This window comes from Talpa occidentalis, unplaced genomic scaffold, assembly GCF_014898055.3.
Source record: "Talpa occidentalis isolate TD23 unplaced genomic scaffold, MPIMG_talOcc4v2.1 talOcc4.11, whole genome shotgun sequence".
NCBI lineage: Eukaryota > Metazoa > Chordata > Mammalia > Eulipotyphla > Talpidae > Talpa > Talpa occidentalis.
The window spans coordinates 13080532-13103051 of NW_023601104.1; the positions used below are offsets into that span (position 1 = coordinate 13080532).

A 22520-nucleotide genomic window follows, 5' to 3' on the forward strand; every position below is an offset into this window, starting at 1 on the left:
ACCTGTGTGTGACCTGTGACAGGAAGGCCTGCTTCTGGCTCTGTTGCTCTGGCTTGACCCTGACAGCCCCTGGTTCAGGGCAAGCTGCAGAAGCCCAAAGGTCTTTTTAGGGTGCTAGTGACCTTTCGGTGTGTTTCATCTTCCTTGGCTTTCTTGTGATGTGGCCATTTGCATCCAGGCCATCTGCCTGCCCGAGCTTGGGGAGTCTCCAGAGGAATGAACCCTGGAATCTGGGTAAAAAATGGGGGACTGTAGGGTTGTGTGAGAGTTTAGTGACGGCCGCCCCTTGCTAGCTGCTTATATGCCCCACCGCCTTGGCATTAGTGTATTTGCTCTGCTCTGTTTGTGCTTTCAGAAGCTCAGGATCCTAGTTGTATTTCATCTGTTCCTAAGGTAAGATCTTAAATTTGTAGGTTTTTTTTTTTTTTTAGCATTTTCACTTTATCTTTCAATGACTCCATGAAGTAGTGAGGGTGAGAGGTTATGGGGACTTGCTTAAGCCTTGGAGTTGGGCTGGTAATGGCAAAGCAAAGGGCAGAATTTAAGCCTCTTTCTGCTTAATAGTGCTATTGATCACATGGTTGGATTCCGGGCAGTGGAACAACAGGAGAATGAATTCCAATCAACTGCATGCCCCTGCTTCAGATTTAGGTCCTGACTGCCCAAGAAACTTGTGAAATTAAGAGCACTTCAAGGGAGGTGCTCCTCACAGAGACAGCTGCCTGCCTGATCTTCCACATAGTGACCAGCTTAGCTGCCAGAAGCCTCTTCATCATGAGCATGACTTGCCCTACGATTAAGCCCTAAGCTTGCTGGGGAAGGAAGCGAAGGCTGTGACATCAGAGAGTAAGTTAGAAGAACAACCAGAAGCCACATAGTCTTGAGTTGTTGGTGTACTCAGTAAACAAGATAATGGCCGTGTGTGCATCTCTAGTGTAGGAAGTCTGACAAAATTACTCAGTAAATGTTAATCTTTTGCTCACCGGGAGACCTCACTGTAAGACTATCATTCCCGGGCCTCCCCGGTGGCGCAGCGGTTGAGCGCTGGGTTGCGAAGCTACCCACGGCCTCTGTGGCGCCGGTTCGATCCCCGGCTGCTCCCCGGCCACCGGAGGAGGGTCCCACATGGCGCACAGACCTCTCCTGCCGCCCGCTGCTCCCCTGAGCAGTGTGTTTCGGTCCTTCTGCCTGCTCTGCTCCCCGCTCTGGCTCTGGTGAATTCTCTCACCCTCCCGTGCTTCTGACTGTACCCAGTGCATGTATAAACCAAAAACAAACAAACAAATAATAAATAAATAAGACATGCCTCTAGGAAATTAAAAAAAAAAAAAATAAAAAAAATAAAAAAAGACTATCATTCCCACATCAGGTTAGTCCTGTACAGAAGTTCAAGTTTCACTAGACCCACCACCCGCCTCACCTTTCTGTCAAAGCTGTTATTCTGGGATGGAGAGGGTGGGTGTTGTGGATGGGATCTGGGCAAGTGGCATAGCAAAACAGAGCAGTGTCTTTTTTACCTTGGCGGTGCTCCAGCTGATTGCCTTGCCCAGAGGTGGCTGCCAGGGGGCCCGTGGGTACAGCGGTCAGGAGCCTACCCCGGAGCTGGGGCCCCATCCTCAGGATGCGCACGCTCAGGGGCCGAAGGCAGTGATTAGTAAACCGGAGCTGCACAGGGACTCTGGTGTGAATCTTAATCAGACTCTTCCCCATGGTGGCCCAGGAAAGGCAGATACTTCTTCGGTGGAAACCAGTCAGGCAGGGGGCATATAGAGAAAAAAGATGGAAAACCAACTAGGGCCAAAGGATTTTTGCTACTCTCGTGCATGGCAGCCCCTTTGCAGTGCCTCCCGGGCTGGAGAGTGGCTGGCTCTGCCGCAGGAAAGGCTGAGCTGTGGGGAGAGAGCAGCTCTGAGAGGCCAATGTTATCAGGCAACTGGATTCAGCCTGAAGTACTCAGAGCCATAAAAAGTAATGCTCTTGAAGTCTGTAGCTGTTGTCCTGAGGCCCATATAAGGGCCCTGGATCTTTCAGAGACAGAGGGCAGGGGCATGAGGACTGCCCCTGCAAATCCAGGATGTGAAGCTACAAAGACTTTGACCTCTGGGCTGGGTGTCTCTGAATTTTGAGGAGGGGCCCCTTTCTCCAGGGGGCTCTATTTGAGGCCCTGCAGAGAGGTGCCCCACAGAGCACAGTGGGTGAAAGGAACACACATCCTTGAGAATCCTCCCTGCGTCAGGCTGGTGCTAATAACAAGTGGCCTCCCTCAGCAGAGAGGGCAAGACCAACCAACTACACAGCCATTGTTTTTAAGGGTCACAGTTCCGTGGGCTTACATGGTTTCAAACTAAAATGTTAATGTTTTTTGCAGTTTCCTCCATTGCTTTTGGAGAGCGCAAACAAAGCCTTTCTCTGGAAAAGTCAAATGATTTCTGTAATATTATGGGCCATGTGGACTACCTAGAGACAACCTCACAGAGCAAGAACGAATTCCAAATGTTTATAATTTGCTGGGAGTTCAGTGCCCTTCTGGGGCTCTCATCACATTGCCCTCAGCCCTGCCCTGGGTGGGGTGGACAGTCAAGGTCAGCCTTGTTTGTCGGGAGCTTTAAAGACAAACCTCCTCTTGAGAGGAAATCTGGCTTCCTGAAAATAATCCATTCTTTATACATTCCCGAGCTTTGTAATCCCTGTACTGATATAGCCACTAACTGCTAAAGTCTTATTATATCTGCATCCAAACCAGATGTCCATCTGCCTCCTCCCGCTCTGCCGAGGCAGTTCTTAGCTTCAGCCTACCCTCTCCTGCGCCAGCCCTCATGGGTCCCGGCCGAGGGCCGTGACTAGGATGAAGGTTGCGCTTGTCTGTAAGCAGCCTGGGCTCTGGGTGTGAAGAGCAGGTTGGCTTGGGGAGTAGCGCCTGACCATGGCCTGGCCTGGTAAGTGTGACATTCTACGAACTGAGGTTTTGAGGACATACCCTTGGGAGGCTGTCCTCCAAAAGCTTTCTTAGAGGCCCCGCCCCACTGCACCCTTCCCTGGCATTGGCAAACATGGGTGACTATTTTGGACTTTGATAAGCTTTGAAGCTGCTGCAACACGAGATGGTATATTCTGGGAGGAGGCTGGAAGCTCAACTAGAGCGGGTGGGGACCTGCGGCAGCCCCACAGCTTAACCAGGGGGAGCATGAAGACAGCCTCCGAATTCTGCTAACCCTGCTTGGCAACTGCTCCAAATAAACTATATCCGCATTTGGACAGCCTCAGTCTTTTGTCTCAGCATATTTTGGGGGAGCAGAAATGCATGTGGCTCCTCTCTTATTTGATACATGCATTAGTGCTGCTGGCTTCCCTCAGGGGTGGCCTTTTCTCTGGGAGGACATCCGTCCTGACTTTCTGCTGGAACCTTAGGATGAAGCTGATGGGATGAAGGGCCACAGAGAGGAGAAAAAGTTCCCTTGAGGGAGAAGAAATTCATTACACTTTCCTGAGATAAACATGCCAAAAGAAGAGCCGTGCTCACTTCAGCCTAACACAGGAGGACAAACGTGGAGACCGCCAGACCTGTCATTCCGTACCTGGCGCCGCGATTATACTTGTCATTGACAAGATCCCTTCACACCCGCACGCCACAGTGTAGGCCACAGGATGAGAGAGGATAAGCAGCCTGCTCTAGAAAGCATGTGGCAGAGCTCTGGCTGGAAACCTCATCCTTGACTTCCTGGCAAGGATCTTCCTGCCTAGGAAATGCTTTTGTCCCTTTCAAGTTACTCCTGTGTATATCCGCTTCCGCACAACTCATGAGAAGGTAAGGAAGAGGTTCCTTTCTCACAAATGGAACAGCAAAGACTAATAATTGATGGTCGCTGCCCCGCCAGGGTTCTCAAGCCCGAGACTCTGTGGTTCTATACTGTGCTCACGTGATGCAGAGGATTAGACCCAGAACAACACGTCATGAAATTCCAAACACAAATCAGAGATCGTCCAGAAGAGCAGAGTAATGATGTCCTTCCTAACCTGACTCTTTATTAACTAGCAGCATTCTTACAGATAGGGCAAAGGATGCTTTCATTTCCAAGACAAGTTTGAAGTAACTGCAATTTCCTGCTCCTTGAGATCTTCTGAAATCTTACAAAAAACGCCATCTTTGGGAATGAAAGCACTCAGCTTCGTACCTGTGTCTAGCTTGTGGGGCAAGCTGTGGCAGTGACAACAGCTAGAAGGCACTGTTCATACCAAGGGTGTCTCCTAACAGTACTAGCCACCCAGGGGTTGGAGAGGTGTTGGCCTTGGGTACTGGGGTACTTCAGTGAAGATGTACAGGCTGTCTCTCCCCATTTCTGCCTCTTCCCAAAGGAAGGAAGAGTAGCGAGAGATGAGGCACACTGGATTTCCTGAGACGATGGTTGGGAATTCGGATAACGAGAGGACAGATCTCTGCACCTGAAGCAGAAGCTAGTGGCAGCTAGTGGAATGCTTCAAATTTTTCATTTCTTGATTAACTGCCTCAGTCACCCTGATCAGTTAAGCTTCTTTTCAGATCTGGTAAACAAGAGAAAAGCCTTTTGCTGAAACACTATTTCAGAAGTGCACAGAAACTGGTAAACCCCAAATACAGAGTCTCCTAAGGGTCTATCCTATTACTCTTTAGGTCTATAATCCCCTCTTGCATTGCAGCTCAGCGGCCCTGGATGGGGGTTCCCCTTTATCTGACGTCCAGCTGGTGTTCCCACCCACTGAGTGAAACCTCCTTACCAGTGGGGAAGACTGTCCATCATGCAGATCTACTTGCATGAAATCTGCTGATGGCCCCTTTGGCGTTAGCCCGAGTCACAGCTTGGAGAAAGCCTGCGGACGTCTCCAGAGCTTAGGCTCACCTTCCATGATTGAGATGTGGACAGCTCTTCTCCGGGTCCTGGGGACACTGCTTAGCCTTGGGCCGTGGGTTATGGACGGGCAGCTGCGGCTGGGAACCATCCCTGCTCTGAGGTGAAAGAAAAGGTTAGAGAACCTTGTCAGTTCAGTGCACAGATAGAGGAGTTGGGACTTAAAGGTGGGGAGTGGCGAGCAGAATTGCCTGCTGTATTTTGTTTTTGTTTTTAGATTTCATTGCTGCTTTTTGCCTTTAGTCTCCCAATCCCAGAGACACAGCTACAGACTCTTCCACCTTCTATTCCAAACCCACCTGAACTTTACTGTAGTGTGGCATTGGTCTTTGGGGGCAGAATTGTCAGGGAGTAGAGCTTCAAGATGAGCAGTACTCATGAAAGTGTGCCTGAAGCATGATCATGACAGCTCCCTGGATTTCCAACAGGGGCTGCACGTGAAGGGGATGGTCTCATCCCCGGATGGCAGGCCTGCTGGTCAGTCCTAGTCCTGTCATATTCTAAGTCTTACCAGTTTCTAGGAGATGGGCGTCTGCAAATGTCCAATTTACAGTTCTCCATGAAGCATGGATCCTGACACTATTTTAGACCCAGAGTGACAGGGCTGTCGGGCTATCCTGGCTTCCCGTAATGGACTGATTCCAGAACTAATGAAATAATGCTCCTTAAATATGTCCTCCCATTTTCTATGACCAATTTCAGGACTTGGGAGAATAGAATTACCCAGGAAAGAGGTTCCTGGCTCTGTCACACTGTCTGCATCACTTTCCATCAAGGCTTCAGGGGTAACTAGGGTCAGATAGTTTTGCCCACATTGTTAGCTGAGAAAACTCTCTTACCCCCTGTGCTTTCTCCTTCCACATTTGGGAACCACTGTGGCCAGATGTTCATAACACTCCCCCTGCTTACTCTTGAGAGTCTGGGATCTGAGATGGGGCTGATTTGTGGGGGAAGCCCCTGGTTATTTATTTTTTTTAATTTAAATTTTATTTTTATATTCCCCATACAATTACAACCCCCTTATTTTGACCCCCAAGCCCTCCTTTCCCCACCCCCCACCCCCCATAGAGTGTCTCTGGTTCATAGCTGTTTGTTGATTTTGATTTTTACTTTATTATAATTAGCCTTTCCTGGTCCCTTATGTAGGTTTTCTAGATTCCTGCTATGAGTGAGACCATCTGGTATTTTTCTTTTTCTTTGTGGCTTATTTCGCTGAGCATGATCCCTTCCAGCGCCATCCATGTTGCTGCAAATTGCATGTGTTTATCTTTTTTGAATGCTGAGTAATATTCCATGGTGTATATGGACCACATCTTCTTGATCCAGTCATCTATTTTTGAAGCCCCTGGTTATTTACCTGTGTATTTCCGGTGGCTCCCGTTTGATCTTGGCACTGGACTCCATTACTTCTTTTGCAACTCGGCCACTAGAAATAGTATAATAAAGTGAATGGCAAGAAGTGAGATGGTGTTTTAAGACTGGGCTCCCCTGCAAGGTCTCAGATTCATTAGCTAAATTGTAAAACGGTGTCATTGGCCTACCCTCCCACACTGCCCAATGTTTTGGTCACCAAGAAAGGCTTGCTTGCTGCAGTAAAGACTCTAAGGTGTCCTGACAGCTTATCTTAGCTCTCTATCTCTGAAGTCTTTGGAGCCTCCATTCTCACTTAGAAATGATTCCTCATTGTCCAGGTGTTCAAAAAATGTTGCAAAAAAAGATCTTTAGAAAGACATGAAAGGAGTCACTGCTGTAGTTCGCATTTTGCTGCTGTTGTAAGGGCAGGAGGAGAAGATACACATTTTAAACCCCACAGACAAACATCTGCAGGGAAGGAAAAAGAATCAAAGGGTTAGGAGACAGGAGAACTGGATGGAAACCGCAGGCTTTTCTGGGTGTTTCCAGTGTCTCTCAGAAGGGTAAGGACCCCTGAGCAGCTGTTCTCTAGAGAAGGGTCTAAAAATAGGACCATAACGGTTACTTACTGTCACTATTTACCTGTATCGGAACCGGCTCCCTTTAAAGAATAAGTTGCTGCTGGACACCGTGCGGACTTGGCTTGACTTCTCCAGCCTGCAGCAAGGCAGAGGCCAGTGTCACACAGGCTACGGCCACGTGTTCTCAGATCCTTCCAAAGGCTACTTGAGGAAACTTCAAGCCCTGCATGGGGCTTTTTTATCAGACCTCACTTTGCTCTGATTCTCCTTTAGGACCCAACGCTATGCTCACGGGTTCAATGCCAGGGACAGTCAGGTTGAAACCTGCTTTCATGTTAAGAGTGAGGGTTCCCCAACAATACTTCATGGGGTTCACGGAGGAGACTGAGAATGAGTGTTAGGGATGATGATCTTGGGGGAATAACAGTGCCACCCACCCAGACTCAGCCAGGCCACTTATGAGAAGGGAGATCTTGGGCATATGTCTTTCCCTCTCTTCGCCTCAGTTGTCTTATCTATAAAACGATGAAGCTGGAGCTACTTGACCTCAGTTGTCCCTTCCAGTCCCAATATTTGATGATCTGTGTCCATGTTGGTAATTGTGGGTGAAGAGAGTAGTGGCTGCCCTTCCTATTCCATCCCCCTCTTGGAAAGTCCTAAAGTACATGGTCATAGTCAAGACTCGGACAAGTCCTGCAATAAAGTAACTCGCTTAGCTTTAATAAGAGTTCCCTCATTTATTTAAACTTGGAACCATTTCTCCTCCCCCAGAAAGTAACATTAACATTACTTTCAAGGGTGCAGACCGCCAATGTGGAGCGCTATAAAACTCCTCCTGGGGGACTTTGATCTCTTTAGTCCTCTCGCACTGAGAAAGGAAGCTTGAGCAGAGCTGCACAGAGCGAAGTCTGGCAAGACCCAACTCAGCCCAGACATGCCCAGGACACCCAAAGGGCTAATCCAGCTGGGACTGTGAGTGGCAGTGAGTAGTGAGCTGTCCCACTGCCCATGAGCAGCGGTTACAGGGAGACATCACCCCCGCCTCTCTCTCATTCCCTGGAGCCTACACCCACTGCCCTTTTGCTTAAACATGTTGAATCTGACCCAGCTCCCTTCAAAATGGGCTTTAAAGCCAAAGGCAGGTGAGGGAGCTGCTCGTTAGAGATGCTCAGAGTGAGTCCAGAGTGGCTGTGGCCAGAGACTCAGTGTAACTGGGGATCTGACCCAGCTGGAGGCTTTCGCCTCAGGACACTAAGCAGTCAATGGAATTAAAAAACCACCCCGGTTTCCAGTGTGCAGTATGGGTATTGGGTGGGCTAGCTAGATGGGAAGATTTATGAATGGAAAAATGTAGAAACCGAGTTTGGTCACAGGTTCAAAAGTACATAGTACAGATGGAAAAACAAAGGCCCCTGGAAAATGTGCAGATATGTTTGCATGGCTTTCCTTGGACACTCAGGCCTGATCAGGAGGGAAGTTTTGACCATGCAAAGGTCTCATAAAAGTGTCTTCCCCATGAGGAGAAAGCAGCTCACTTAGGTTAGAATTCTGGCTGCCCATTCAGTCCAGTAACAAATGCACAGAAATTATTAAGCAATTCAGAAATCCTACCCAAGTAATGGCCTTGGGGGCTGTGGCACTAGTAACTGGGAGGAGACCAGTCCTGCTGGCCACATTCCACAGCAGCCAGAGGCAGTAGTGCTCCCTGGAGAGAACAACGGTGCCTACCCAGCCCAGAGCAACTCCGTGCTCCAGGTTACAGGAGGCAGGATTCTGGCCTGTCAGGGGTGGAATATACCGCATACTCTTTTATGTTTTTTCTTCCTGGTTTTTTTCTTTTGGTTGTCACAAACATGTCTGATGTTGTCCTGATTTAGATACAGCTTATTAAAGCATGTATCATTGAATTCTATTTTTAAAACAAGACCAAGGGTCTTAGTGAAACTTGCTTTACTTGGCACCACCCCCGTTTCTTGAAGGGCTATTTCTTTGCTCCCTAGTGCCTTTCTAATCATGTTCTTAATCAAATAAACAGTACAAAAGCCTCACACATTTTACAGAATCCTTTGGTAAGCAAAGGTCTTGCCTTTGGCCCAAAATTGGCTTATCAATAACAGACAAGCCCTTTCCGCTCTTCAGGTACTTTGTCCCAGCATCCTGGGCACTTGACCTGACCTGGTAATACCCCAGGCAATGACCCAGCAGCACAGACTGGCATCCACCCCAGCTTAACACCAGGCCACCCACTAGGGTGTGGGACTCAGAGTCTCTCCAAGGCTTAGGGAGCTTCTCTGGGCTCTGCCTGCTCCTTCATGGAGCTGTTGTGTTCCAGCCTCACAGGACTCTCAAAGGCTGCACAGGGCTGGCTTAACTCCAGTCTGGCACCCATGGGCTTTCCCTGGCTCAGTCTAAATCTGAAAATATCCAGAATGACTGGCCACTGGGGCCTGCCTAAGAGCATCACACACCAGACCTCTTGGACAATTGCTAAAACATCCCAGATTTTGGGGGGGGGGGCGGGTACAGATAAACCTCCAGGAGAGACAGACATGCAGAGGGGTCTGCGTTTTCTAAGGAAGCCCAGCCCCAGCATTGTGTCTCTTTCAGCAAGTTCTTCAAAGTCTGCCTGCCCATTATTCCTCAAGAAGTAAGTGACCTTTATGACTGGCTCTGATAAAGGGTCCTGGCTACATGTGTCCACTCACTTGTAGAAGGCTTGGTTCTCGATTCCACATTTCCAAAGGTGCTTGCAGGCTTCTGGAGTTGGAGCAAAATATGTGAGAATAATTTTCTTTTCCTAAAAAAATTCCATATGGAAACAGCTGAGTGTGTGCAGAGATGTGAATGGTGAAGCAGACCAGGATGCTGGCCTCTGAGCTAAGGGTTCCCCACTACTCAGAAGAGACTGCAGACGGGAAGGCACTGCCTGGCAGCTGACTGGTTGCAGAGAAAGCCAGCAGGACCCACTGGGGCAGAGCTCAGTTGAGTGTATAAGTTCATACCCGGCAGGTTTAATCGGAGTAAGTCTCAACTGGCACTAGTTGACCCAGAGAGCTCTCACCACAGAAATACTTGCATCTGGAATTTTTTTTTTTTTTAATTTTTATCTCTTGGAATTTTCATATGGAAGCAGGAGAATCTTACTCTGCATTCCCTGGAGGTACAGAATCTCTGGTGTCATCAGCATCCCTGAGGAAGTCCTGTGCTCCAGGGCCTAGCTGCTTCTGCACCCCTTACCCCGGGTCTTGACCTTGGTCTTGGATTGGCATGCAGGTGGCTTAGCTCTACCTGGACCACTCTGGCTCAGGTCTGGCCAGTAGGAACCACCCCAGTGCCCAGCTCTCCCCAAAGAGAAGGAAGCTGCACTCACCTCTTTCTGACTTACATATAAATAGAAAGTCTTCCCTTCGAATTTCAGCTTGGTCACTTCATTCCTAGAAGCACAAAGAGAGCGCCTGTCACCTCCCTGTGGGCTGCCTGTTCACAGCTAAGTCTTGTAGATGCACAGCCCACCCTGACTGGAAGGGGCTCCAGGCACAGACACAGTTTTAGCCAAATTAGAACCGAAACAAGACAGCAGCGCAGTGGCCTTAGAGTTGTTGAAACAGTTCAATCCAGTTTTCTGGTCAATCACACTATAATAATAGGGTGATAGGAGGATTTCGGGCTCATCAACAGTGGCTGTAAAAGGGAAACGTTTGCATGGAAAGTGAGTCTAGGCAGAGTGTCCCGGGCCATGTCAGGATTTGGCTCATAACACAGGTGCATTATCTAGATGGGACTGTCAGACGAGGATGCCACAGGTAGCTGATGAGGCCAAAGTTCAAGATTCAGCAAATAATGAAAAACAATGCAACCAGGTTCTGAGGGAGTTGAGTCTGTCAGGTGACTGTGCCACTGGATGGAAAATGCAGTTTAATGCAGACACATGTAACGATCTCAGGGAGGGGGTGGGGAAACATACCAAAGAGAGAGAACAGATTACATGGAACAGTCATGCAGCGTACTGACCAGGAAAGGGGCTTAGGGGTTTTTGTAGAAAAATCCTTGAAGCCACCAGCCCAGTGAATGGCTGCAGTAAAAGAGGTAAACAGGATACTGGGGTACGTCACCCGCCGGACAGACACAAATCAGAAGAAGTGACATGGTTACTGTACATGGCACGGCTTAGACCTCACCTCCGCATACTGCTCTCAGCCTTGGTTATATTTACAAAATGGAAAAGTGGCCAGGGTCTTAGGTGGATGTCCCTGAGAGCCAGAGAATGAGATCGGTCACTCCTGACTGTCCTTCCAGAGGCCTGACACAGCTGCCCTCTGGAGCTGCAGGCCCTCCCGCCTCACTGGGGGGTGGAGTCCTTATTTTTCTACCCAACTGGGACCACCAGGAGGTCTGACCATGCACATCTGCCTCCACTTGGCTTCTTCCTCTTTGCAATTTCTAGGGAGATTTCCTCAATATCCTAGGAAGTAACAGAAAGATAGTGAGAACCACTTACCCAATGTACTGCTGGGGCAAAACTCGGGACAGAGGAAGGTCACTTGTTCCCTGCAGCCCTAGCATTCACGGCTGGGCTGGGTCGGGATGAGAGTTCACAACCTCTGACTACCAGCTCTGAACTGACTCAAGTCGCAGGCGCTCCTGATTCCCTCCCAACAGATCGACCACTCTCTCGCGCAGAGGATCCGGTAACTATCAATAGACTAACATAGAAAACATGCACCTCACCGAGGCTCCAACAGGCCAGCTAGGAAAGTACCGAATGGAGACTGGGTTTCTGCCTATTATTTCGAAGTTGCTCTCTTGTGAAGAGGAGTTTCCTGAGGAAGTGAGCCGGAGGGGCCGGCACACGCAAAGGGTCTGGGAGGCCTGGGTGAGCATCAGGGCTTCTGGAGGGCTCCGCATACTTCAGGGAATGCGGGTCCCTGTAACCGGGGTGTCTACTTGTTTCTAGCTATACCTGCCCCCACCAGACTTCCCATGAGACCGCTACCCCATCAGAGGTTGGCCTGGGGGCCAGGGCGTCTCAAGAACATCTGACGGTCTGGATGTGTCCAGTCAGGTCAGCTCGTCCTCACTGGGGGAGTGGTGGCCTGATCCTGCTTATTCTTTTCTTGCACAGTATTATCTTGGATGGGAGACTCCAAAAGGTAGCTTTTTACCCAGAGAGCGCAGTCGGAGGCCAACCTGAGCAGGCCTAGCAAGCACGCACCTTGGGGGTGTTCACTGGTCGCTGTTCTAGGGAATGGGGCCGGGCTGGGCACGCCTGAGGGGCGGGTTCACCAGCTTTCTGGGTCATCACCATCTCGCCGTTCTTCACAAGATCACCAAGGGCTGGGAAGATGTTCATAAAGTCAGCAGGGGAGCTGAGGAGGACAGAGGAGGGTGGGTGCCCTGCCGCACCCCCGCAGGAAGCGGCTCCATCCTCAGGTTCTCTACGAGCTTCCGGAGAAGGCAAAGGAGTCAAGACTGGGAGAAGGCTGCCCTGCGGAGCTCTGCTAGGAGAGCGCTGGTCTAAGCCCGTGGGAGGAGTTGCCCAGCTCAGACTTGGCAGTGAGGCCCAAGAAGGCACAGAAATCACAGGGGCTTAGGAGAATATGCAACTGTTCTGATGAGGCTGAAAATGTTTGGACAGGCCAGAAAAGGGGTCGCCAGCACAGCCAAATCACCACCACATACCAGTCGGCGTTGCATCAGCTCCCAGAGCTGCGGAGCAGAGCAGACTCTGAACAGGTAGAGAGGAAGCAGTTCAGAGGCGCTTCAGCTGAGTCTGCTAGCAATGGGAGTGTAAGGGCGGCCCGGGGGGGTGGGGGCAGGAAGTGGGGAAGGGAGAGACACTTAAGCCCTAAGAGGTACAGGACAGCAGTGGAGCACCACGGGTGCTCCTGCAGGCTCAGCATCCACCCAGGAGTCAGCCTGAGGAAGGCGTCCTGCCAGACCAACAGGGCACCTTCTGTCTGCCCCAGGTTCACTGTGGGCCCCTCCCTTGATAGGGGGGTGGGTAAGGGAGCGGGGTGCCCTGGAGAGCCTCTGGCTCTCAGTAGCTGACAGTCCCAAGGACTCAGTTTTCATGAAAACTTCACTTCCTTAACATTGGACCAGTCCCAGGTCTCTTGTCCTACCGGGAAAATCACCTCTGCACTCTCTCTCTCTCTCTCTCTCTGGAGAGGCTGTTGGCTCTCAGGAACACCCTTTTTTTTTTTAGAAGTATAGGAGCCCTAGGAGGAGACCACTGCCTCCATCAGTCACATTGTGGCTGCAAGGCTTTGGAGAGGGCTCGGAACCATAAGTGCCCGATCACAGACAGAGGACATGGGAACCGTCTCCCTCCCCAGGTGGTGAGGCACACAGAGCCCGCGGCGGAAGTGAAGACACTCACCACTTAATGAAGTGGACCCTTTTGTTTCCTTGCAGAACAACGAACCCAAAGGGAGTGAAGGCCAGAAAGGCAGCGTTTCCTGACACATCCTGCAACACAGAAAACTCATCAGGGTGGTGCAGGCATAGAGGCAAAGGGTGAGAAACACAGTTGTTCATCAGCGATGCAAGGTTAATGCTGGGCTGCAGGTCACAGAGGGAAGAGCAAGGCATTGGGAATCGCACACTGAGGTTCGAATCCCAGCCTTGCTGCTTGCCAGCTGTGAGGCTACCGGCCCGTTACTTACCGTCTCTGACTGGAGATTGTGGATTATACTGACGGCCACCTTAGAAGGCTTAGAAGGGGCCATCCAAAGAGAACGGCTGCCCTTATGCGTGGCTGGTGGGACTGTCAGTGCAGTCACTTTGGAAAGCAGTTTGGAAGGTCTTCAAATTGTTAAACCTAAGGTTACCATATGACCCAGCTATCCCACTCTGAGGTGTATGCGCCCTAGAGAACTGAAAACATCCGTCCAAATAGAAACTTGCAAATGAATGCTCACAGCACACTTAACTCATAATTGCCGAAGAGTAGGAACAACTCAAATATTCACCAACAAATGAAGAAACAAACGTGTGTCCCACACAACAGCGGGCAGTGACTCGGTGGTAAAAAGGAGTAAAACACTGATGCCCAATGTGCCATGGCTGGCCCTTGAAAACATCATGCTAAGTGGAATAAGCCAGTCACTGAGGATCCATTCATGGGGAATGTCCAGAACAGGCCCATCCAGCGACACAGAGGATTGCTGGGTGCCAAGGGCTTGTGGGGGGGCGGAGACGTGGGAAGTGACTGCTAATCGGTACAGGGTTTCTGTTTTGAAGTGATAAAAATGTTCTAAGTAGCGCTGATGGCTGTACAACTGTTAATATGCTAAAAGCCACTGAAATGCCCACGTAGGATGAATTATGGGACATGTGAATTATATCTCAAAAAAGCTCGGACCAAAGTGGAAAAGCCGTGACCAGCCCCCTGGGCCTGAACCAGCAGGGGCCTCCTGTCCCCGTCATCTGTTTGTAAGCCTTAGGCGGGAGGTTCTGCCGAGCAGAGGGGCAGGGCGGGACAGACCCTGAGGCTCCCTCACGGGAGGATGTGGCCGAGAGGACCAGGACCCTGCTCTAGGCTGGGGCAGGCCCAGAGAGCTGATGGGCAAAATCTCAGAAGTGCTTCCTTTGTGGTAGGGGCCTCAGACGAGAACCTGTTCTTTTAGGGTGCGAGTGTATTCAGGTGGCCGGGAGTTGATGCCAGGACGTGGGCTCAGTGTGCCGGCAGGACAGCTGCCCGGGCCACACACTGCAGATGGCGCCATGGGTCCGAGTCAGGCACCCGCAGGAGGCAAGTGAGCGGGCCAGGCTGCCCGGCTCTCCTGTCTCTTCCTGCTTCAGGACACAGTCTTCAGCCCGACTGGACTTATCAACAGTGGGGCCTCCGCAGGGCCTTGTGAGCTTTGCCTCAAGGGAAAATACAGCTGTGCCTTAAAATGGTCTCTTAGAATCACAGGTCTGAGCAGGGAGTAAACAAAGTATGTTTTGTGAACATTTCTAATTAAGGTGCTGATATTATTATTGTGTTATTATTGTTCTTTCCTCAGGGTCTGTCATGACCCAGACCCTGGGCTGCCAGCACATTCCACCCACGGACACAGCCAACGCCTGTTTGAAAACAATCTGAATGGATCTGGTGAAGCCAGAGGGCTGGATTCCCTCCTGCCTGTCACCTGTGCTCGGTGGTGGCCGCTAAAACCTGAGCACCAACACTGCCCCTCCAGGGGCACCAGTGCTCGCTCCAAGGTTGGCAGAGATGGGTCAGGGCAGGCTGGCTCCGGGGGGAGAGCGCTGGGAGAGGGGGTGCCTGCAGGGAGGCAGCTTCAGACAGAGGGTGGCCAGGACCCAGCGAAGTTCGAGCACTGTAGGTTTAGAAAGATGGAGAGCTGAGGGGGGGCACCTCGCCTTATTTGTACTGGTACAGAACAGGCCCGGAGGAAATGTTCCTCAGTGAGTGCAGGAGACAATGAGGGGCCACAGGGACCAGACCGGCTGCAGCGGAGCAAGTATGCACGCGATCCACAGCGAGGGGGGCAGGCAGAGGTGGGGAAGGGGCCTTCGTGTCTCCGAGACACAGAAAAGGACCAGAAGGAGGAACAGAGACGATGGGCACAAAGGGTTGGGTGGGAAATACCGTGTGGAGTAAGGAAGGGGCGCCTCCCTCTCCTCCTTGCTCCCTGCTCCCCCGTGGGCAGCGCGCCTTGGGCTCCGGGGCAGACTGTGCAGGCCCGGTTGAGGCTCTGCCACCCGCTGCCTGCGAGGCCTCGGCCAGATCCTTGCATTTCTCTGGGCGTCAGACTCTCCTGGTCCAACCAGGGTAGATGACATCACCTGCCTCTGACGCTGTGTTTAGTAGGTGTCCCTGCGTGCGAATGGCTGTGTGGTTGTTCACATCATTATAGCTGCTACTAATTAGCTGAGTTGGTTGAACTGAATACAAAATCATTAAAAAAAAAACCCACCTAATGTTTTACTGTATTTTCCTGATGCCGATGGATTTAAATATTCTGGTTGGGAAACACGTGTAGGAGGCTGGCGGAGGACGGGGGGAGTCATGCGTTGTTTAGGGAGCCGTAGAGAGGGAGACGTGAGTGGTGCATTCGGAATTTTGAGTGAAAGTGATGCGGGCAGGAAGGAGACAGAGGCTGTGACAGTTTGGGATCTAAGCGAGCCACCCAGTGACAGCCTGCGGCTGGCCAGCGCAAAGGGCGGAGAAGGCCCTCCCCTAAAATGGCTGGCTGGCTGCATACCTGGTTGGCACCGTCCAGACACCTTAGAGGCAGCCTGAGTGAAGGGAGGGGAACAGCCTTTCCTGACTAGACTAGATTTGGAACAGGGAGCCAACTGGGAATAACCCCGAAAAGATGCCACGTCATTCTGGTAAGTACTAAGAGCAGCTTGTGCAATCCCGCTCCAGTCTCACATGGGGAGAGCAACTCTCCACGCGCGTCCAATGCGACAGTTGTGTTTGCAGGCCGCTGCAAAGCCCTGCAGCTGGAGTCCACAGGGCGAGAGGACAGCTGGGACCTTTCCCGCTGGGCACGTGAGGGGCGAGGACATGGAATGAGAGGGGGGAACCTCACATCTCTACCAGCACGAAAACACGGGCAGCCACACTGACACCTTCTCTGGGATTTTCCCAGTTTCTTCTAACATGTCACACTCCTTGTGAACCTGCCTTGGGATTTATTGCAAAAGGACAAGCACATGACAACAAGAGAAGGAAGTGGGCACAAGAAAAATGTCAGAGACAGTAGTAAAGTATTCCTCAGATCTTTCGTGTTATCAAGCTGAAGTCCATCCTTCCATCCCCCTGAAATCAGCAGCCACAGGACTGAGCAGTTAACGAACCTGAGAGGTGGAATAAAAATTTGGGTCTTCAAATGCCCAAAAATAGATGACTGGATCAAGAAGATGTGGTCCATATACACCATGGAATATTACTCAGCAATCAAAAAAGATAAACACATGCAATTTGCAGCAACATGGATGGCGCTAGAAGGGATCATGCTCAGCGGAATAAGCCAGAAAGAAAAAGAAAAATACCGGTTGGTCTCACTCATAGCAGGAATCTAGAAAACTTAAATAAGGGACCAGGAAAATGAATAACTATAAGAAAGAAAAAATCAAAACCAACAAACAACTATGAACCAAAGACACTCTATGAGGCGTGGGGGCGGGGAGGGGAGGGATTGGGGTCAAAATAAGGGGGTTGCAATTGTATGGGGAATATAAGAATAAAATTTATTTAAAAAAAAACTAAAAAAAAAAAAATTGGGTCTTGACAGCTACACGGTGGTTCCCACTAGCCCCCCTTTCCAGCAGAAAATGGTAAAAAGAATCTAGTTCACTTCGACAGTTGTGAGGTAAAAAATTTGTCAAGTTTTCATCCTGTGGAAAGAGCTTTGTTCTTGGGTCAGGACCCTAACTCTGCTTACTTCTGTAGCCTCATTGTAAAATGAGGACAGTAGTACATACCTTGAGAAATAGTACCGGCATCTGATTTTAGGGAGATGACAGAAATGCCTCACTGCCCGGACACGGTCAGCAGTGCTTCTTGGAGAGGGGGTGGGTTTGCACTGAGTCACTCTGCCCAGAAAATGATTTTGGAAATCACAGCACTGACTGGTTCTTTGAATTAGGGTGACCTGGTCCCCTGTACCCAGATCCTGTAGGTTCTACCTCTTTATATAGCACAGTAGGCTTCTGTCTGCTGCTGCCCAGAGGACACCCTAACTAGTGGAGTCAGGTCCATGGCATTCTTGGTGGAGTCAGGTCCAGGGCACTCTTAAACTTATTCAATCTGGTGGGTGAAACTTCTATTATTCTTAACCTAGGAAAACAGATTCCACACGCTCTTCCAGACACATACACCCAGACCTGAAGAAGCTCACAGCTGGGAACCCTTACAGTAAATCTGTCATGAAAATCACCCAGTTTCAATATACTTAGACTCAGCCGTGAGACACTGGAGTAGAGATGAGGTGGAAGGGCCATAAGGGGCTTGGTGTTACCCTTAACAACTCGGGAGCAGGATTCTCAGTAGAATCTGAGAGGCTTCAGTCAAGTTCTTAGTTTCATCAGTAAACCTAACACCTCCCCACAGTGCAACCCCGAGGGTCCACCTGAGGATGAGGGCCAGTCCCCTCGCATCCTTTAGTTCTGTTTCTCTGAGGTCAGGGGTAACTTGTCAAGATGGGAAGGGAGTTTATTTAGGTGGCTGGGTTATGAAAGTAATGTTCCTATACTGAGAGCAGCAGATGAAACACTACTTTTGTTTGTATGGCTGATCTTAGATTCTGCTGAGATCCATTTTCTCCTGGTCTGCACTAACTAGACATAAAGCCACTGGCGAACTGACATTAATTTTTTATAAGAGAATTTGAGCAGTTTCCTAAGTCTTTCCCTCTATATAACTGGCAATGACTCCCAACTTGTTTCTAAATAAATGCCATCTATCCAGAAGAATGACCGTGAGTGGTATCTGAAAGCACAGCACTGAGACTCACAACTCTGGGTTGAGTCCCAGGACTGTCCTTATCAGTAACTGTGGATGCAGTAGTTAGTCCCTCGAAGTCTCAGTGTTGTTATCTTATAACGAGGACAGGAATATCTTTTTGGCAGCGGCAAATAAGCTAGTGTGTGTAGCTGCCTGGAACATGCAAGCTCTCAATAAATGGCACCTTTGTGACTTGTAATAATAAGGTGGGAAAAGACTGGGTATCTGTGATGGGTCTAGCTGTTCCAACGTCAACAGGACAAGATGTGACAGTCCAGGCCTGCAGGAGACGCAGGGAAATCCGTCTCTCTCAGGGTCCCCTGGCAGGAGCACAGTGGAGGTGGGTCAGCTGGGGAACAGATGCAACCCTCGGCTGCCAGACATTTGCTCCACGCTCCTCCTGTGGCGGCAGGCTTGGTCTGCTGGGGGGTTCGGAGTGGGGATGCAAAGCATTCAGGACAGCTTGTGCAAGTTCAAGTTTGGTTATTATTGGAAGTCCTCTGGCTGTCCCACCCAGAACTCGGATCTCCTCTCCCTGGTCCCAGGGCCAGACAAGGACACTAGGGCAGAAGAAACCATCAGTGTGGACAGGAAGACTAGAATCTTCTTAATCAGTTCAGGAGAACAGAGCCCAGCTGAAGCGTTGCTCTGCTCTCATTTAATTATCAAAACGATTCTTCTTCTTCTGTCCTCCCTAGGGCTGCGTGCCCCAGATTCCCTGGGCCCAGTAATTGCCTCTCTGTTAATAGAAATCATCAGTATTTATTACACTGAGTGCTCCAGCCTATGTCAGCTCTCCTTGTAGCAACATTAAGGCAAGTGCTTGATAGCGTATCACCAAAGTGACTCTACTTAATGACAAGAGTAAAGGCTCCCAAACCATTTGCTTAGGAGGGCTGAAGAAACCAAGAGCTGAAGGGACCTTCCTGGTGGCACAGGGATTAAAGACACGGCGCTGTCAAGCTATTGCCAGCCACTGCAGCACGAGTTCGCTCCTCCACCAGCCAGGGAGCTACATGGCACAGCAGACCTTCCCTGTCTCACCCGCTGCTCCCCTCAGCAGTGTATTTCAGTAGATCTGCCTCTTCTGCTCCCAACTCTGTCTCTGGTGAATCCTCTCACATCCCCCCACAATCCCCGCATCTCTGGTCTACACCTCCGTTCTTGTATGCATAAATAAGTAAATCTTAAAAAAAAAGAAACCAAGAGCTGGAGTCTTGGTTTGACATGAGCAGGGCACTGACTTGGCCATGGGTGAGCATGAAGTGCAGGGCCCAGGAACGGGGAATGTGGAAGCCCAGTGAGAGGACTGTACCCACCTTCTCCCCAGAGGACGTCTCCTGGGCCTTCTGTTGCATATAGAATATCACAGCAGCAAGGCACTTGAGTCACATTCCTGCTCTGCCACTCAAGGCCTTGTAAATTCTGGCTTCCTGGAACTTTAGTTTTATCTATAAAACAGGAAGACTAATATCTACCTCCCAGAGGTGGAATGAGGGTTAAAGGAGAAAACAGCATGAAGGATTCTAGTGAGCCTGGCGTGGAAGGCATGCCACCGACATCTCCTCCCCCTTTCTGTCTAGGAGTTGATGCTGTGGGATACTGAGTTATGTGGGACTGGACCTCACACTGTGCTGATATGAAGGACAGTTCCTTCCTGCAGCCTCATCAACCTCTCTCTGGCTGACAATGCACAAACTCGTCAGAGATAGGGCTGGGCCAGGAGCCCACAGTCCGAGGGCACCTGTGGATTTGGTCTGGACGCCCTGCTGGCTTCCACTGTGGCTTCCAGAACTCCATGGCAACCATGGAGAACCCCCACCCCCGCCACCGCCTCTATGCAGTTGGGCCTGTATGTGCTGCCAGGTGACAGGCCTGCCCGGGGACCTACCTCTGAAGAGGTGGACACTGTGTAGCCTCAAGGGGGCTGGGCAGGATTGGAGTCAGATGCAGCGGGTGACCTGGCACCTTCTGATGAGCCTATCTGTTTTTAGGCAGCTTTATCGTTTTGGTCTTGGAGTCCAACTTGGCAGTTTTGGGAGCAGTTATTGAGAACATACTGGGTTTGTTCATACAGATAAGGAAACTGAGGCTTGGAGAAATCACCGAAGGCTCCGCTAAGTAGGGGTCATGTACTGGAGTGGAGGCCAGCTGACCCAAAGCTACCTTCAGTCCTACGGACAACCCAGCCGATAGTATCTGGGCAACTTGTGGAGCTTAAACTGTATCTGTTATGCAGAGGCCTTTATTTAGGAAGCTTGACGAATTCCTTTGTAAAATTCATGTCAAATTTTAGGTATAAACAGGCATGAATGTTTTCTGACAGCGCTGACCCCCAAGAAACGGGCTTAGCTGGCAGTAGGCTGTGCTGGAGGAGAGGAAACTGCGAGGTGGGTAAGGTGAGCAAGGTTTCTGAGTGTCAGAATGTTCTCAGAGCTCATATTTGAAGTATCTACACTAAATCCTCAGCCCAAACAAATCACCATCACTTCCCAAAGGGGTGTGCCACTCTGTCACCACTCCCTGGGTTTCTTGGTTTCTGTTCTAGTATTTTAATTTTTGTTGAAACTGAGTGTGTCCCCTCTCCTATTAGAAAGAAAAAGTCAATGTTCTCCTGCTCCCACTGGATACTATTGCTCTCGGATCTGTTTGAGAATCAGTTTTACCGGTGGTATTGGGGCCTCTCTGGTAATAGAATCATGCAGAAATGTAGAAAAGCTGAGGCAGAGACCATGACTGTCAGCAACTAGGATGGGGAGATAAAGTGGAGGGAGATGGCCTCGGAGAAACAGGAGGAGACCGCACTTCCCGCTTCCCCTGTGGCTGCCTGAACTCATCCCCAAAATGCCAGATGTGCTGTGAGTAATAACAGAGCTTTTCTTGGGGCAGAGCCTCCTCGATTGGTTTCTGTCTCACCCTCACAGGCACGTAATGGAATTAAATGTGATTTCACCGCAGTTCCGCGAGGTGACTTACGCTGGAAGTCAATAAAACCCACTCTAGGAAAGAAACTAGATTACGGGTCAGAGAAGGGTGGGCATCTGCTGAGCTGCCTCAGATCATTCCCTGTGGGGGGCCTCCCATATTCTTCCTCTCTTCATTTCCACCAAATTACCCACTGCTGCCAAAGTGGAGTCCCGGTTTCTGATTTGTTATTTAGATGGACTTTGCCTCGGTCCCTATGACATTGATGTGGCACCATAAAATTATGTAGCATGGAATCCAGGGGATTTTCCAAAATGAGATATTTTCTTTGGCATCTGTCACTAAAATAGGAGTCCATCATTCAGATCTGAGAGGCACAGATTTGTGGTCCCCTAATACCTGTCGCCCTCTAGAGGGGGCAAGTTCAGTGTCGTCTCCAGCCATGGGCTACTCACCTTACACGGGTGAGGGTCCACTCCATATGTCTCCAATGTCTGTGCTTTTCTTAAAAAGTTCAGTTCTGATGTTGCTGGTGTTTGACCACTGGAATAAAAAAAAGATAATTTCAGGGTTTCCGATAGGTTCCCCTCAGCTAAGCTCTGTTAAAAAGGTCTCGGGGTGAGAAAAACATCCGTTTTCCATAGAGTGTGCTCATTGCTCTGTTCTAGGACTAACTTCAGAGATTTGTATCTAGGGTCAAAAACTTTGAGGCAGCCTACATAATGGAAGATATAGGCTGAATGTCAAACAATATGGAGTGGTGGAGACTGTGGCAAACTGGCACGTTACCCCATCTAATGAGGCAGCTGCTCCTTAACTCTGAGATTGTTATGTGGGAAAGCAAGGCACAGCACTGCTAGAAGCAATTTTTACAGATAAGTCAGAGATACTTATTTTTATGTGGCATTTCATAATTTTAAATAGCATGCAGGCAAACAAAATGAATCTGAAGGTTGGCTACAGGCCATGGGTTTCTTGTCTGTGAAATACAAAGAAAGGACTGTGTATCTTGCTGGTGCCACCTAGCCCTATTCTTTTACCAAAAGGGAACACAGGAATAAAGGATGATGAGGCACAGTAAGAGACAGCTCTGAGCTCCCCAGACTCCACAGTAGCTCTGTGTGTCCACAGGGTGATGACTATGAAAAGGAGACAAACAGAAAAAGAAACCAACACTGGGACCAAGCTCTCTGAAGACAGAGCCTTCAGCATTGTTCCCTTCCTTAGCAGAACACAGAACCACCAGGCTCTCATAGGGATGGCTTCAGTGTGAGGAAGTGGGCACTTTGTGAAGTCAACACAATCACTGTGGGCAGG

At 49.9% G+C, this 22520-nt stretch overlaps 1 protein-coding gene across 12 annotated transcripts in view; it reads right to left on the reverse strand.

The window, feature by feature from the left end:
* The window catches only part of FRMD5 (FERM domain containing 5), a 348168-nt gene that overhangs the window by 6190 nt on the left and 319458 nt on the right, over positions 1-22520 (reverse strand). For 11 of the 12 annotated variants that reach the window (XM_054701129.1, XM_054701131.1, XM_054701125.1 and 8 more), the window contains exons 7-13: positions 21659-21746; positions 13197-13285; positions 10188-10251; positions 9523-9614; positions 6879-6953; positions 6241-6309; positions 4875-4981 (exon numbers count right to left, since the gene is read on the reverse strand). In XM_054701129.1, coding sequence (XP_054557104.1) covers positions 4875-4981; positions 6241-6309; positions 6879-6953; positions 9523-9614; positions 10188-10251; positions 13197-13285; positions 21659-21746 — 584 coding nt within the window. Of the gene's footprint in view, positions 1-4874; positions 4982-6240; positions 6310-6878; positions 6954-9522; positions 9615-10187; positions 10252-11214; positions 11280-12029; positions 12152-13196; positions 13286-21658; positions 21747-22520 lie in introns of those variants that run through there. The other variant, XM_054701134.1, reaches the window with a different exon arrangement.